The 16,223-nt window shown below is 41.2% G+C and overlaps 1 protein-coding gene across 3 annotated transcripts in view; it reads left to right on the top strand.

Moving 5' to 3' along the window:
* Positions 1-16,223, top strand: part of CAPZB (capping actin protein of muscle Z-line subunit beta) — a 70,176-nt gene that overhangs the window by 28,049 nt on the left and 25,904 nt on the right. For all 3 annotated transcript variants that reach the window (XM_075437133.1, XM_075437134.1, XM_075437131.1), the window contains exons 4-5: positions 10,166-10,287; positions 15,617-15,730. In XM_075437133.1, coding sequence (XP_075293248.1) covers positions 10,166-10,287; positions 15,617-15,730 — 236 coding nt within the window. The remainder of the gene's footprint in view (positions 1-10,165; positions 10,288-15,616; positions 15,731-16,223) is intronic.

Here is a 16,223-nt window from a genome sequence, read left to right on the forward strand (position 1 = left end):
GTACAGGTAAGAAAGCTCTGTGCGTCAGGAAAGAAATTATTCCCTGCGGGAAGGGATTATTTCTCTTTCTTGAAACCATTTAGTAATTGGCTACATCTGTGCCACCAAAACTCTTGGCAGCCTAAAGCATCGCTTTTGTGGCTGTTGCTGGAGGTAGGACACAGAATAAGTAAATCATTGATATGATCTGGTGTGACACTGTTGGTTTTCTGATGAAATTTGGGGGACTGAACGGATATCGGGGTTTGAGCAGCTTCAAGGACCATGCAAAACAATGAGTTGTTTGGGGAGCTATGGTAAGCTTGACTGTATAATTGGTATGAGGTTTTTTTTAATGACTCAGAAAATTGCTGGTTACCTCTAAATGTTGGAATTACTTTTGGATGGTGCTCATTAGTGCTCTACATGCTTTCCATCAGCAACGCGCTCACTGGGCTTCTTTTCATATTGCAAGTGTAACATGAAACAGACCAGTTTGGTGCTCATTAGAAGGAGGATCTGTGTGATTCCCACACTAGTCATTGCAGTCCCTTCTCTGGGGTGGAGATGAAATAGTTTGTTATATCCAGTATGATGTCTTTGTTGTTGAGGCATCCGTAGACCTCTTCTGCAGCCACTCTCAGCCTGATGTCTGCGCGACTGAAGTCTACACTCTAGCTAGACACGAGCAGTGTATACACTGCCACCTGTAATAGTTCCAAAAACATCATAAGCCAGACTCAGGCAAACAGTTTTTTGACCTTTTTTGGAAAGTTTCATCCAAATCTTTACAGCTGATGTTTTAATTGTGTTTCCTGTGCCGTTACCAGACAATAACCTCCTTGAAGTAAAAGGTCAGACTCCAAATGCACGACGAGCTTGAGCAGGTTCATTAAATTTGTGATAGAATTATAGAAGATGGCACCCTGACTTCCTGCTTCCTTTGTGCTTGGTTTCCTTGCTTCATTGCACTGCCATGCTGGAGCAGACATGAAGTAGAGGCCCGTGTTTTGTTTTGTTTTTTTTTCATTGTGAAGCGTAGGTTGTTACTTGAACACTGCTTGTAGCTCAGCTTTCTGTAGTTTTTCTTCAGAAATTGATCTCCAGACTCATGACCGTAGCTACTAATTTTATGCTTGCTTAAGATCCATTGAAAGGAGGTGAAGATGACTTTGAAATATCTTTGTAGGCAAAAAAGTTGCCAAAACTACTATAGTGAGAAGCTGATGTCTACTTCCTAGGCTTGTATTCCTGCTGAGAAGGATAACAGCACTAAGTTCCCTCCCTGAGGTCCCTTTTACTCTGTCAAAGCCGCTGCTTTTTAATGAAGGAGCGTTGTGGTGCCAACAGGAGTACATGGAATACGTTCAAGGCTGTGTGTTACTGCCCCCAGGTGTTGGGCTGACAAGAGAAAGGGTTGAAACTTGAACATGAAGTCAAAGGGGTGGGTGGAATAAGAGGATTTTTGGGTCACTGGCCCTTATCAGACCAGACACTTTTCATTCATTAGCAAAACAGTTTGTGGTTTGCCCTTATACCACATCTGTTTTTGCATTTTTCAAACTGCCGAGTCTTCAATTAGAGTTCATTAGAGACCTTGTCAATCATGGTACTCCAGAAGTCCTGCCTGAAAGAAGCTGTGCGTGGTGCTGGTAATGTGCTTTGGCACAGAATGCTCTGGTTGGAATTCAGTTAGTCATTATTTGCAAATAGGCTACTCGGAGGCTGTCAAAATGTGCAAGAGGACTTATAAATCTCTACAAGTAAAGTTTAGTGTAGGCCCATACCTTTTTAAGGACCATTAATTTAAATTAGGATAATTTTCCATGGAAATTGGGGTAACTGAAGCCTTGGAGCATCTACCTGTTAGCCAAGTCCGAACTAAAGCAGTTGCTGTAAGAGGAGTGCTAAAGGGGATTGCACTGCTCTGACGTGGAGTTGTTGTGAAGATACGCCATGTGATAGCACTTGTAACATTAACACAGATTTTAATTGTGTAGCATAAATACTTTCACCTCCTTACTGCCTCACATCGTCCAGAAGTTGCTGCTGTTGATAACTGTGTTGCTTATAGAAGCCAGTTGTGAATCACATCTGTTCTCATCACTTGCCAAAAGGACAATATTAAGGGTATTTTCTGGATGGAAATGTTTCTTATATCAGTTAAGAGTGAAGTCTTGTTTTGGCTCATGGAAATCAGAGTGGCATGAAGTGAGGAAGCTGATAGAGCTTGCTTCTGAGTGGCTAAATGGTTTATACTGAAAGATCAGAAAAATTGGAGAGGATTGTCCTTCTGCTTCCTTTCTCTTAAGAGAAGTTGTACATTAAGTCAGTCCCCATGTACTTGTAGCTGTGCTCTTTCCAAGAGCAGCCCTGAAGGAAGGCATCACCTTCCCAGGACACCTTGGCAGCGCACACAGTGGGGTGGCTGAGTCATAGCTGGGGTCACAGCCTCCGAATCCTTTTGGGGTTTTTTGCTAGACAGCTTCACTGAGGTGTTTTAGAGGGGTGCATCTCTGGGAAAGGTGGAAGATGGATTTATTGTGCTCAGTAAGGGGTCTGTGACAGGATTGTCCTGATGGCTTTGGCTGGAGTATGGAAGTTGGTGTGCCCTCAATCTTGGTAAAGTTAAGCAGGTTACTTCTGCGAGTATGAGTTTCCTACGGAGTGTTTAATTTGGATGTTTGCCTGTATGTATATAATATAAATTAGATGAAAAAGTCTAGGTGACTTTTCAGAAAAATCAGATGGCTGGCAGAAAGATGGGAATGGAGAATCATCCTTACAAAACTGACACACAGAATGGACAAGCAGACTCGCCAGGAGAGTGGGGTTTTCTCACAGCCACAACTTTCTTCCTCTCTTCTCCCAGTAAGACTGATATTCAGATAATACTCAATTTGTTCCGAAAAGTAACAGCTTTCTTGAAGTACAGAATGAAGCTATGCTGCCATGGAAGAATTACAGCTAGAGTTCTTTCTAGATATAGCAGTCAGTAACTTTACTGATTATTTTTCAAGGCTCTGTTTGCAATTAAAGATCTGAGAGGTGATCATCTTTGCTTCCTCCTCACAGGACAATGCTTAAGTACATTTAGCAGAATGTGTTACTTTTTAGAAAGTCCCAGAGTGATGAATTTAAAAGTGTTTTTTGAACAATATTCAGGACCTTGCTTCATGTAGCTAGTGTGCTTCCAGGCAAGTCTCAAGTCAGCTTGCATGCCTTTAGTAACTGAAGATATATGAAGCTAGAGAATTTATCCCCAGGAAAACAGCATTGCTTGGGCTGCACAGATCATAAAGAACATGAGAATGTGACTGGAGCTTTGTGTAGTGTGAGTCCAAGAGCCTAAGTATGCAGTATAGAGGCAAAAGATAAAATAATTGAATGCAGATGTCCAGCTGAACATCTAACGAGGGTGGAAGATGTTTAAAAACAAAATCAGACCCCATGACAACTTAGAAACAAAAGGGTGGAAGCAGAAGTGCATTGACAGCCTCGTGGTCTCAAAGCAGAGTGTTTGACCTGCTGTTCTTCCTGCACTTATTGACCGGTGTGATAGGCTCTAAGCCACCAGCAGCCAGGCTGGTTTCTAATGCAAGGATTAATGGCTAAAGAAAGGGGCTCCGGCTCTTTGAATTAATTTATCGTTGTTGAGAGCCAGTTTTCCATTTGGTGAGTGGCTGTAAGCAGAAGCCTTTCCAGCTAGAAAAGATTACCTCTGGATATCTTGATAGTAATTGGAGATAGCAATTAATATATGTAAATTGTTAATGTGATGCTTGGCTTAGAGCTAGTGACCCCACTTACTTGCATGAGATATAAAAGTGAATTTCATTTCTGGCTTCGTATTCACTTACTCTTTTTCTTTTTAAGCCTAAACTGTGTCTTGTTTTTCTTCCAGGCTCCTGCCACTGCACTGCTGGTGTTAGAGACCCTTAAAAAGTCTGTTAAAATATCTGTCTAAAGGACTGGGGGGGGGGGGGGGGGACATCACTTGATGAGCTTGAATACTAATTAGAAACCTATCCAACATCTTTTAAACATAGTGGGGGAAAGCTAGGCTATAGAAACATTGCTGAAGAGAGTGTACCTCTGCACATCCCTTAACTGTTGCTCGGTATCTCCAAAGCAGGCTGGACTCTTGACACAAATAGTCAAGACTTCCCAAGATATTGATACGCTGTGATGGCTCATGGGACTTGTGGCTGGTAATGAGATACAGAAGCCTTCACCTGCAGGTCACTAGTCAAAGTCTAGGGCAGTCTGGTTGTGCCTGCCAGATGGCTAGCTTTTGTTTCTTGGTAAGCTGCAGAATGCTGAATCTAGCAAAAGCCCTATTTTATCCAGCAAATCACAGGAAGAATGCCAAGGATCCTGTTTTATCAACGGTAGTCACCTTTCAGAGTTTTTTTTAAATGTAGTTCCTCAAGCTGAATTGAAAAATTCTGTAATTAATGTAACGTTTCTGCTATGACATTGCTAACTAGATCTTGAATCTGCAATCTTGTTAACGTTTGCCTTTTCCAGAAAAGCTGATTGGTTTTAATTTTGGTTTTTTGCTAATTCTTCAGTGCTGGAATTCAGTGCAAATACTTGAATAAAGCTGAGCTGTTTCCAATATCAATTACATCTGGTCTTGAACACAAAAGTCCATTTAAGTGTCATTTAATAAACAAAGCTTGAAGAATGTGTGGCCCTTGGACATCTGATGGATCAAATTAAGGTTTAGCAATGTGTGGATTTGTGGGAGTGACTTAACTAGTGGTTTTAGGCCCAAGATGAGTGGAGCCAGGCTTCCTTCTTGAGTTTCCACAACATCCGTTAGGCCATGTCTGTGTTCTGCAGGAACAGGAAATTCTGAGGCTGTGGAATGACTCAGAAAAATTATAAAAATATTTTATTAGATGCTGGCCCAGAGGGAAGGAATCCAGGCTGAAGAGGGGGGGGGGGGGGTCGTGTGCCAAAATGGTTGTTTTGCAAGAGTGCTGGGTACCTTGCACAGGCTCTTCTTTGCATTCAAGCAATTTCCCCAAGTAGCGCGGGCAGTGGATTTTTCCTCTTCTGTGATGATGTAAGTTGTCTTAAAAAAAGAAAAATCAAGAGTTCATATGCAATTAAAATACTTGCTTTCCTGTTTGGATGTGGCTTTTAATTAAAAACTGCCATAGTCACATGTGTATTCAGATACCTGCATGTTAGAGACACAAATTCAAACCACAAATGGATCCGAGTGCTGCCTTTGCTAATCGTTTGAAGCTCGCTTCATCTTCCTTCTGGTACTTAAGGAAAAATGTGTTTCATCTTCAATTTTTCTGCATTTAGCATAGTTTTCCGGTGTATAAGGTTGCTGTGGAGGTCAGTACACGCTGACCTCTGAATAAACATGGAAAAAGTCTGTTTCCAAGTCCAGAACTTTACACAGACAATATTGCTGTTTCAACTGTAAGCATGATTCATTTCAGTCAAGGCTGTAGAAGAAAACAACCAACTTAGCCATGCAACTTAAATATGCTAGTAAGCCAAAATATTAACTGTCCTGAATATGTAGGGTGCAGAATTTGATGTAATTGAGCCATGATCAAAGCAAGGCATTTAAGACATGGAGAGCTGAAGTACTTTTCTTATTTCCTCTAACCTTTTTTGGAAGCTTGTTTAATCATATTTGGAGGGGAAAAAAAAGAAAAAAGAAAAAAGCAGAAACAATTGTTTAGTTGATAATAAGCTCCTTTACCAAAAAGTGAGTCAAGAAGGAATGATTATTAGCTTAGCTGCTCCAAAAAGTGTACGGTTTCGACTTTGGCACAAGTGATTATTTGTCTTGATAGCAGAGCAGTTGACTTAATTAAAACACTGTCCACATACCTGGCTTGCTCTGATGGAGAATACTGTTACACGAGACAACAGAATCCTTGTTCAACATGCAGGAGAGTATGCTTAACTCACTTTTCATTCAGTTTTTCTTTCCTCTGTACTACACCTTCATTGTATATCTCCTTGGAAAAAAAAATCCCACAAAGGCAGTGCTCTGTTGCATGGTATGTGCTTCTGAATGATGCTGCTGTTCAGTTCCAGGCTGAACAGCTGAGTCTGGACCCCCTGAGACTCCGCTCTTTTTTTTCTTTTCTAATTTACATTGAGGGTGGTCTTGCTCAATGACTATGCATACAACCACCATAATAGACGACTGAGTGCTTATTTGTGGAAACACGGGTGTGTTAGGGTCCAGAGTACGCCGTGGACCAAATTAAAGTAAGGATGGCCTTTAGCTAAAGGTGCAAGGTTAAGCTTGTATTCTGCATTTGACCTTCCCGTGCTTAGAGTGGGAAAAACTTGTGTGAAAATAAAGATGGGAGCCCTGTCTTAGCTTATAAAACAATCCTCATAGCTTCAATGTTTTCATCACAGTGACAATTATTTATAGTGCAGTGATGAATTGAACGAAATGACTGCTTTGGCATTTCAGTGTTTTGCCTGGGGAGTGGGTTAATTCTTGCGTTTCTGAATTCAAATCAAAATTCCCTATATAATGATTGTTGGAGACATGCACGCGGGCTCCTAAGTGCGTTCTGGCTTTCCAGTTAACACAGAACAAGCTAATAAGAAACGTTAACAGTGCAAATACACTGTTTGAGACTGAAAAAAACTCAGAGGGTCAGTTGGTCTTCTAAGCGGAGTTGTCTTTGCTGGGGTCAGAAGATATTTATGTTTTCTTGCTAAATATAAACTTCGTTCTACGAGAGTCTGAATGTGCCCAAAAGTAATTTAAATACTTGAGGATGGTTTAATGCTTGACATGAAGAATTTAAGGAAAGCTGTATGCATAGTGTAAAATAATTCCACAGTGCTTACATTGCAGCAGCCAGCTTAGCCCGGCTGTGCCGGATGCCTTGTCTTTGCGTGTTCTAAAATGCAAAGGGCCTAAATTCAGAAGGAATCAAATAGTCTCATGAACAGGTAGCTGAAGTATTTAAAGCTGCAAATTACCTCGTTCAAATTCCTGCGTTTGCCTGGTAAGCAGCTTTGTAATGGAGCAAAGGAAGGCCAGTACACATAAATCTTGGAAATTCATTCTTAGAAAGGAAGTACAGCAGCTGTTGAAAGTTGATGTAATAAATGATACAAAAATGGTTCTCTTGGGGTAACTATGCCACACTTGGTTGTTTTTCTGGTAATTAGAATTACATGAGTAGGTCCATCAGCTGGAATGTCTCTGTTCTTTTCAGAAAGACTGCTGAAATTTTCTGATACTTCTGAAATAGATCAGTGGGCTTTCTTCCCTGTTTTATTCTGAAAGAGGGAGGAAAGAATATATTGCCTGAAGTTCTGTAGAGTGTCTGTACCAAAGAGACAATGGATACATAGCAGGCTATCGCAATGGAGTATTATGATATAGTGTAGTATTATATTCTAGTAAGTATGTGATATAATGCATTCATTGTTATGGCTGTAAGCCTAGGCACACCTTTTAAAAATTGGAAAAATGATCGTGCTTGTAAATATCTGTGTTACCAAATCATCCAGAGGTAAGTTTAGTTCACTGTTTCTACATGGAAATTAAATAGATTGCATCTTAAAAACAATCTGTTAAGAGTTCCTTCTAGTCAATAAAAGATTGTGCTTTCCCACTGGGCAGTACGGAAACGCCACACTAGGCATGTGCTATTTTTAAAAGAAAGTTAGATCTAGAAGTTATTTGTGTGGCTTTTTGTAAGGGTTGTAAATTTGGATGGTTATCAGGAGCTTTTCTACAAGGGAATTGACTCTGTCTTGAGTTTGGGGTTTCTTTTGAAAATGCTTTGTACCTATATTTGAGTCTGAAGAACCGTGCAGCGAGATCTCTTGTGCTCGGTTACCGCCTGTGTAGCATAGGGCTTTTCCCAAAGAAATGAGATAGAAACAGAGTCTGGGAAGAACGCCACTTCTCTCTGAGTTGTGTTTTCATCACTGTTACTCATTCTAAACGCACGTCAGAGTGAGGAGTCTGTTCTTAGACGCTTATCTCTCTGCTGATGGGCAGCAGGCCAAGGAGCCGCTGAGAGGAAGGAATATATTCAGCTGGTCACTCCCAGGACCAACCCGGAGCATAGCTCTTCGTGATGAGGTGCTTCGGGTCTTGTTATGTGTGCATCCAAAATTGAAGCAGTTGTCTCAAGTTGCTCTCCGCCTGAAGAGTCAGCCTAAAATTAATAGCTAATGGAGAAGCGAAGGAAGAGACAAAGTAGAACCAGATGGGCTCATGAACACAGATACATCATTTCACTGAACTTGGGCCGCGACGCTGCTGATTTGTATCAGCTCCGTGGAGTATTAGGGTTGTCTGTTTTCAGAAAAAGTAAAGTTTTTCCTGAAAGCTGCTTGCTTCTTGTCCACTTTTTATACACTCAGTGAATGCGTAATGGTTTTGAGGTTGTTTCAGCCAGGTCTCCAAGTATCAAATGATGAGCTCCTATGAGAAGCGTCAAGCTTTATATAAATATTTATCTGCCCTGCTCTTTAATCTGGACTCTTCAGTTATCCCTAATTACCATTATATAGACCAAAGTAAAAACCACCAAACTAACATTTCAGCACTGTTGGTAACTTTACCAGCTATTTATTGATTTTTTCCTCTTTTTTGTGTGTTTACGGGGTGATTGTGTGGATTAGGTGTTGCATCTCTTGCTAGTCACGTCTTGTTTTGTCTTTTGGCCTTTATGGGTGTTCTGGTCTCTTGTGGTCATGTTTTATATTTGTCCCTGCTTACTTTGACTTAATATCCTCTGTATGTTACTGCCTTGTACTTGGGATTAGGAATGTTTTTATTTTGGGCAGTTTGATCTCTTATGTCACATCTAGTGCATTAAAATAGTTTGTGCTTGTGCTTTCGGGAGCTGTTGCATCCCAGCTTGTTTTTTTCCCCCTCTAGGCTTCATTCCGTTTAAATCATACCAATCAGTTCACTGAATCAGTGGCTTGAAGAGAAGAAAGCACATTTCCATATTTTCTTTATTCCTTCCTCCCTTCTCTTTTCATTTCTTAAGAGTTGTGAATTCATCACTTCATGACTAATTTTTCCCTGGATTGCCTTTTGTCTTCATGTTCTCAATCAGGTTTTCATCTCTGCAATGTAGAATGAAATGCCGCAGAGATTTCACATTGGTTATTTATCTTCTGTACTAGCTTGTTGTCATCAGTATATTCATAACTTACAAATTGTCTTGTGTCCTGTTGCATTCCCAACTTTTTGTTGACAAACTATTTCACTTCAGTCCCTTTTCCTTGGGGGGAAATCTGGAAAGCTTTTCCCAAGGGAAGCACGCGATATGTTAATTGTTCAATAATGGCTCCAGGAGTGGAGGTGGATTGGGGCACACTGCTGGACCTGCCCTGAAGTATCTGCAGGGTTGATGGAGTTCCTGGAGGAAGCTGCTAGTGTGGCCGAAGCCAGTATAGGAATATTGATACTGATAACAGGGCCGTCGTTGGCCCCAGAACAAGAGGCTGTGGGATGGAATTTGCTTGTGCTTGCATCCACGCTAGCTTCAGGCTGAAAATGTCATCTCATCCCCTTGCAGTACATCAAAGCCTCTCTGCCACATTAAAAGCAGATCTTGTAGTCTTTCTCCACGTGATGTGTAGGGAGACAGCTGGGATTATGAATCCATTAAAAGCTACCTGTGTAGGAGATGTCTTTGATTTTATATGTGCATGCACACAGACACACGCGTATTTTTATTAGCCAACGTGGTAATGTTTGGCCAGCTGCCTGGAAACTATTCTAAACTCTACCCAGAGTGGGATCTTGTGAAAAGTACACTCTAGCGTATGGATGGCGTATTCTTTTAGCAGCTCCCTCGTTTCCACTCCATTATAAATATTTACCTTTATTCATCAGCCCTTGACAATCACTTTACTGGCCGTCTTTGGCAAGAAGTGAACATTGAGAATGTATATATTTAAGTGTACTGGACCACACGTGTGGTTAGGTAATTAAATCTGAAATTATTGGAGGTGGGAGCATAGGATTGTGTTGTAACTTAAGTGCAGCTTGCTTTGTTTTTTTTTTTAAAGGGTTTCTGGCTTTGGGACAGATGTGGGCTATTAATAACAAAATCTGTTCTTAGGTATGCCAGTCTCTTTTAACCTTAATGTGTTACCCTCTCTTCCCTCCCTGTTTGTTTTTTTTTTTTCTCCAAACCGTCAGGTCCCAAGCCTCTGTGAAGATCTCCTCTCCTCTGTTGATCAGCCGTTGAAGATTGCACGAGACAAGGTGGTAGGAAAAGACTATCTATTGTGTGACTACAACAGAGATGGAGACTCATATAGGTGAGTTCATGTCCGAAGCAAGGCACTAACTGGCTTGCTTTGTAAATGAGAGCTACGTACAAGTATTGCAGTCCCTTCTGCTTATTCTTAGCCACAAAAAGAAACGTAATGATATTAAACTCTTTTCGATGATGAAGCTGGGACTGTTTCACATGCTCATCATATCTGCTATGGAAGTTCTTAGTATTTCCCTAATGTGAAAGAGCATAAACATCATCTTCTCCAGACCGCTGTGGAGTGCTTCAGTTTCAGATAACGTGGTTGTATGGCTGCTAATTCTGATGACCTTTGCAAGGCAGGTCCCCACTGTCTGTCTCCGGAACAAGATGTGTTTTTTCCTAGAAACCACAGTGTTTCTGCACATTTTCTTTACTGTGATTTGCAGTCATTCATTGAAGCCTAAAATGTGCTGTTGTTATCTTGTTAAAGGGGTGACTAACACATTTCTCTTAGGTTTTCTGCAGTACAGTTGTACCTTAGCAAATTAAAACCAGTTGGATTTCTAGAAGAAATGACTGTGATGGCCTTGGCATGAAATTATCTATTGTTTCAAGGTTGTAATATCTCTGGAATGGATAACAACAGAAAAGAGGTGATGCAAGCAGTTGGTTTAAACAAAATCATCTTCTGCTTGTACAAAACAGGGTAGACTTCCCAGCTGGGAAAGGCTCTTTCACTCATGTTTTGCAAGGGCTAGAGTCTGACTTTGGACATGCCATGTCATTAGTTCTGTATGAAAATCTTGGTCCAAGCTTTTAGCAAGGGAAAGGAATCCCTCTCTACTAAAACAGCCAATTTATTCTGAGGACTGTAGACAAAAACAATGAAAATATTTGAACAGCATAAGCTGTATGTAATTATAATATAATGAATTTTGAAGTAGAAGGGGCTGTAATACTGGAATGCCACTTTGAACGCAGCCTCTCTTTTAATGTTTTTATTCTATACCTTGCCATTAGGATTACAGTTCAACGACTGTAATCACTCAACTATTTGCTGAGTGATTCCCCCTCCCCCCCCTTTTTTTTTTTGGCATTGCCAGACTTTTCTTAATGGCTGTAGTGGCAGTGGCATAGTTCCAAATATTTAATGAAGAATCACGAAGCTTATAGTCCAGAAACCTTAGTGAATATTGCATCAGCTAGCTTTTATTCTTTTCTCTTAACGAAGGGTGCTAGGCTGTGAAGTAATGACCCTCGTTCGTCTTCTGTCTTGAGTTAACAGCTCAGCCAATCTGCTGCTTCTGGTTGTGATTATGAGGGCTACCTCCTTGTAGCGTCAGTGTAATAGCTTACATTGTTAGCACTAGCAATTGGAACTGATCTACGGTAAGAATCCAGCTTTGCTTTGTCCAGATTTGCACTAGTGTTTTACATTCATCTGGCCAGAATGTTTTAAGAATTCTATTTCAAAGTGGAATTCCAGAAGATATTTTAACACTTTTTTTTCCAGGCCATCATTGCAGAAGCAGGTACACTTATGAAGGATTTAGATTGATTGGTTTCAATTGCTTTGAGCTGCAGGAAAGGTACTTCTCTAAACTGAAAGCATATCTGTCTGTAGATGATTTACACCGGGAACATGCTGAGGTTCATTTTGTCCTAGAAATAGGAGGAGACTGATAATGGATGCAGGGTTTGACAGTGCTTCTGGGTTGTGGCTGAGTGTAAATGTTAATGAGGTTTTGTAAATATAACCTGTTGCAGTGGGCCAAGAAGTAAGAAGGTCGCTAAGGTGAAGTGTTCACTCATGTTTTTAGGGTACTAGTCCAACACGGAAAGTTTGTTCAACCTTCTACAGAAGAGCCTGGTGCCTTTTCAAAGCATTTGTGCATTCAGCCAATATGCCTAAGTTGGTCAGATCTACGTTAGCAGCTACATGCATTTAATCAGTAGTAGCTACGATAAGAGTTTTTTAGCTTCTGCCCTCCACAAGATGTACTTGCGCAGCTGTATCCTCTCTGGCAGATGCAAGAGAAGGGGTTAGATCCTGTATTTCTTGTGGGTCCTTCAAGAGATGCTTCCTCGCCAAAGTCGTGATACACTTCTTGCAGTCCCATTCTATTCAGGCTGTTGACATGAGCATCGGTCACCGGAGACACAGGAAACTTGAAAAGGCACTTGTTAAACAGTCTTGTGACGTGCTGCAATAGCTGACAACGCTTGGTCCCCCCTGCCCCTCCGCGTTTCGTTAGTGCACGCAGCAGCCCTTCCGTTCAGGTTTGTTTCATGCTTGCCTCTGAAATGTGCTCAATCGCTTGCGTTCTGAGAAGATACTTAAATAGTTACAAGGAAGGAGCAGGGCTTCTGTTTTTTAAATTGCTTTGAAATTTTCAGGACTTATTAGGTAATGAGGTTTCAGAAAAGCTATTTCATTTGTTCGTATAGAATAGGCGTAATGTATTAATTGCTGGCATTAAAGAATGCTTTTCTTTAAGGCTTTTGATTCAAGCATTCTGGATTGAAGTGATTCTTCCTTCTGGAATTGATTGGTCTCAGCTCTGTTTCGTGAAGTAAATTCTTTCCTAGGCACAAAGCAAAAGCCTTTGAAAACCAAGCGATACTAACATGTGCGTGTGTTAATCCCATTCTGTGCCTGTGTTCAGACACTGTTATTCATACCTCATAAAATCTGAAGTTGTTATGGGAAGTGGCTCTTACACTAATTTAATCAATTAGGCCAAAATCTAGGAGGAGTTTACTGTGCTTTTAAAAGCTTTTGATATTTCCACAAAGATTTTTCAGAACCACCCGCTCAATTAGAAGTCCCGAGAAATACTGTTCCCCGCCTGCGACATGCTGTGTCCCCAATTACTGCGCACTTAAAACACCAGTTTTCTTCTTATTGGGGAGGCTGCTAATTGCATTTCTTTTAATACTAATCCAAGGATTTCAAGGCATTCTGCGGACAACTGAGCCTCATGCTACTTTGTCAGGAAAGGTGGAGTTAGGTAGTCAGACTTTCTCACTGCAAATCAAGTTTTATAGGGTTTTTTTGAGTGGCTTTACAATTTGCCTGGGAGTTAGCTTTGAAAAAAAACTGCCGCGGGATGTTTGGCCATTCAGGTGATAACTCCGCCAGTGCTCATGGGGCATCACACAGGGAAATGAACATCCTGATGCTTAGCCCATCACAGCTTACTCCTTCCTCATATTTAGACAGCCTTGATTTTCTCCATGTCAGACATGGGTCAGAGCAGAAGGTAGATTTTTGGAGTCTCTCTTGGGTCTTCATAAATAGATAATTTTCAGTTTCTTCATCTTACTGCACTGCTGTTTGTGGGAGCAGCCTTTTGTGCGCGTAGTCTCGCAGACGCTTCTGCGAGTGCTCCTATAATAACAAAGGTTTGTGGAGGATGTCAGACAGCCATGGAATCCACATTGTGAAGGCAGAGCTTTTATTAATTTATTTTTTTTAATATATATGTAAGACTTCAAGGTCCCTGACTTTGTCCATACATTTCCACTCTAAGTATGTTTGATCACTTTATTAAATGGAATCCTTATGGGGAATTTGTTGCCAACAACACTGAAACCTGTTAGCTGAAACAAAAAACATTCACTTTTAGGGAAATTAGAGGTCTGACTTTTGAAATTTAAGTGCTTGTCCGTCTGTCTTTCTTCAAATAGCCTCCATTTAAGTTTTTAAATGTGTTGTGAGTACCCTTCCACAAAAAGAAAAAAAAACACGGGGTTGTGTTATGAGGGTTTTTTTTTTAGGTGAAGTTGCTTGCTGGCTCCAACTGTAATGGGCTGAAAATGCCACAATCTGCTAGCTAGAAAAATCCATGTTGCTGGGCTTCCCTTAAATCCCTTTCCTGCAGCCTGCAAGACATCTAATGTTTACAGTTAAAGTATCTCGACTGTGACTTCTGCGTGGGTTCTGTGCTCACCGGTTTCCTTGGACGTGATGGAGAAGCACAGTGGTCTGAATTTACAGAAACCAGTAAAATTTTGTTTGGAATCTGCCTTTTAAAATTTAGTAGAGAAAGTAAAACTAAGTGCATCCTAATGGATGCTGCTGCTAAGGTGGCAGTACGCCTCTGCACTGCCAGGCGGACGAGCCCTGGCTTGGCTCTTGCAGGCTTTGTGATAGCAAGGTCAGTGCTCTGTCTGCCTGAACTTCTGCGGTGTTGTTCGGTTTTGTGTGTGCTGCCCGACGGGTGTAGGTGTGCCATGGGGGAATCCCGCAGACAGCACCGGTGGTGACTTTTGTGTGAATCCTTCCCAGATTTTGGAGAGCTGTTAAGTAAAGGAGCACTACTGTAGCTGTTGACTCCAAAACAACTGAGTTTTAAGCAACTGTTTTTAAAATGAGAACCACCACCTGAAAAACATTGCTCCGGGTGGATGTGACATAATGATTTAGCTTTTCCTGGTGTCTCACCTTTTGAGTCAGATGTAGTGGGGAGGAGTGAAGTGTTGTGAAAGCGCAAAGCCAGAGCGGAGCAGAGCCTGTGCTTTGTGCTTTGCATTAAACAGATGTCAAAACTAGCTGCCTTTCTGAGAAATTAATAACAAATGGCTACTGAGGAAAAAGCCCTTACGTATGGACTGCATTAGGACCTAGTGTTAGTAGGCTGGAGTATCTTTAAAATTGAACAGGGAGAGGGTAGAGGTACCTTTCTTTAAACTAGCAGTGGGTTAGTTATTCCCAGGGGAAATGAAAAGGAGAATGCAGGTTTACAGATTGGGAATTATAAAAGTCTCAAGCAGATGGGCATGGGGTTCCATTAACCTTTTAATACCAAATCTTTCATTAAGAGCACAAAAGTCTTTCACACCTGCAGAAATCATAGTAAAACCTGCAGCTTTACAAACCCTGTTAAATCCTTCAAACTGTTCATATGTTTTCCTAATGTTATGCTAAAAGTAGAGTTTATTTCAAAGGAAAATAGTGGAGGAGAATTTGAACCTTAAGTGCAGACAGCAGTGTTTGGCTCAAATACTGTGAAATCCCAAACAAACTACATAATCTATTTGTATTTGCATGAAAATAACTTTAAATATCTAATGTGCAACAGCTGAGGCTTCATTTTTGAGTAATTAAGAAGGAACAGATTCAAACCCGAGCATGATTATTTATATATAGAAAGCTGAATGCAGGGAGTGTTCCTCAGGTACACTGTAAAGTTTGAGTCAGTGTCCCCCTTTTGTCAGTGTTTAAAATGGCTGTTTAGGGTGATATTTTTACAGATAGATGGCTTTTGGTACTGAGATTTTTTTTGGAAGTTCAGAGTCTGTGGATCAGGCCAGACCCGCCAATCTCAAACCTTTCCGAGCTTGTCTTGGTTTTCTAACTGTCTCTATTTTCCTCGTCTCTTTGGCAGATCACCATGGAGTAACAAATACGATCCTCCCCTGGAAGACGGTGCCATGCCATCTGCTCGCCTGCGCAAGCTGGAGGTGGAAGCCAACAATGCCTTTGACCAGTACAGAGATTTGTATGTCAGTTCTACCGTACAGAGCCCTCTGCTTTCTTTCTTTCCTTCAGCAGGCATGCAATACACAGAATGAGTCTAAAATGTGGTCGCTAGCTGCCTCTGGGAGTGGCATACCCACGTGTAGCAGAGGAAGAAGGGTAGGCAGCTGCTGGTCTGCTGTTGGCAAGCCTATCCGCTGTGATTACACAATAAAAAACGTGATCAAATTTGTCAGCTGATGCTAAAGGCAGAGGCTGAGGTGCTTTCCTGCCTCCCTCCCCGCTTTAACAGATTAATGGCGTCTTTGTCCTGAAATGACCTGTGTTCTCTTTGATCTTGACTAAGTTCAGTCTTAAACCATCTGCTGTTTCCATTCCCTCAAGACTGTACTCTCTCAAAATATCTATATATGTAGCAGCACCTTTCATATCTTCCAGTGAAATGACGTGTACTGAAATGCAGCAGTTGTGTGGGGGTTAATGTGCTTCTGCTGCTGGGGCCATTCTCTGATGCT

Source organism: Opisthocomus hoazin, chromosome 16 (assembly GCF_030867145.1).
Source record: "Opisthocomus hoazin isolate bOpiHoa1 chromosome 16, bOpiHoa1.hap1, whole genome shotgun sequence".
NCBI lineage: Eukaryota > Metazoa > Chordata > Aves > Opisthocomiformes > Opisthocomidae > Opisthocomus > Opisthocomus hoazin.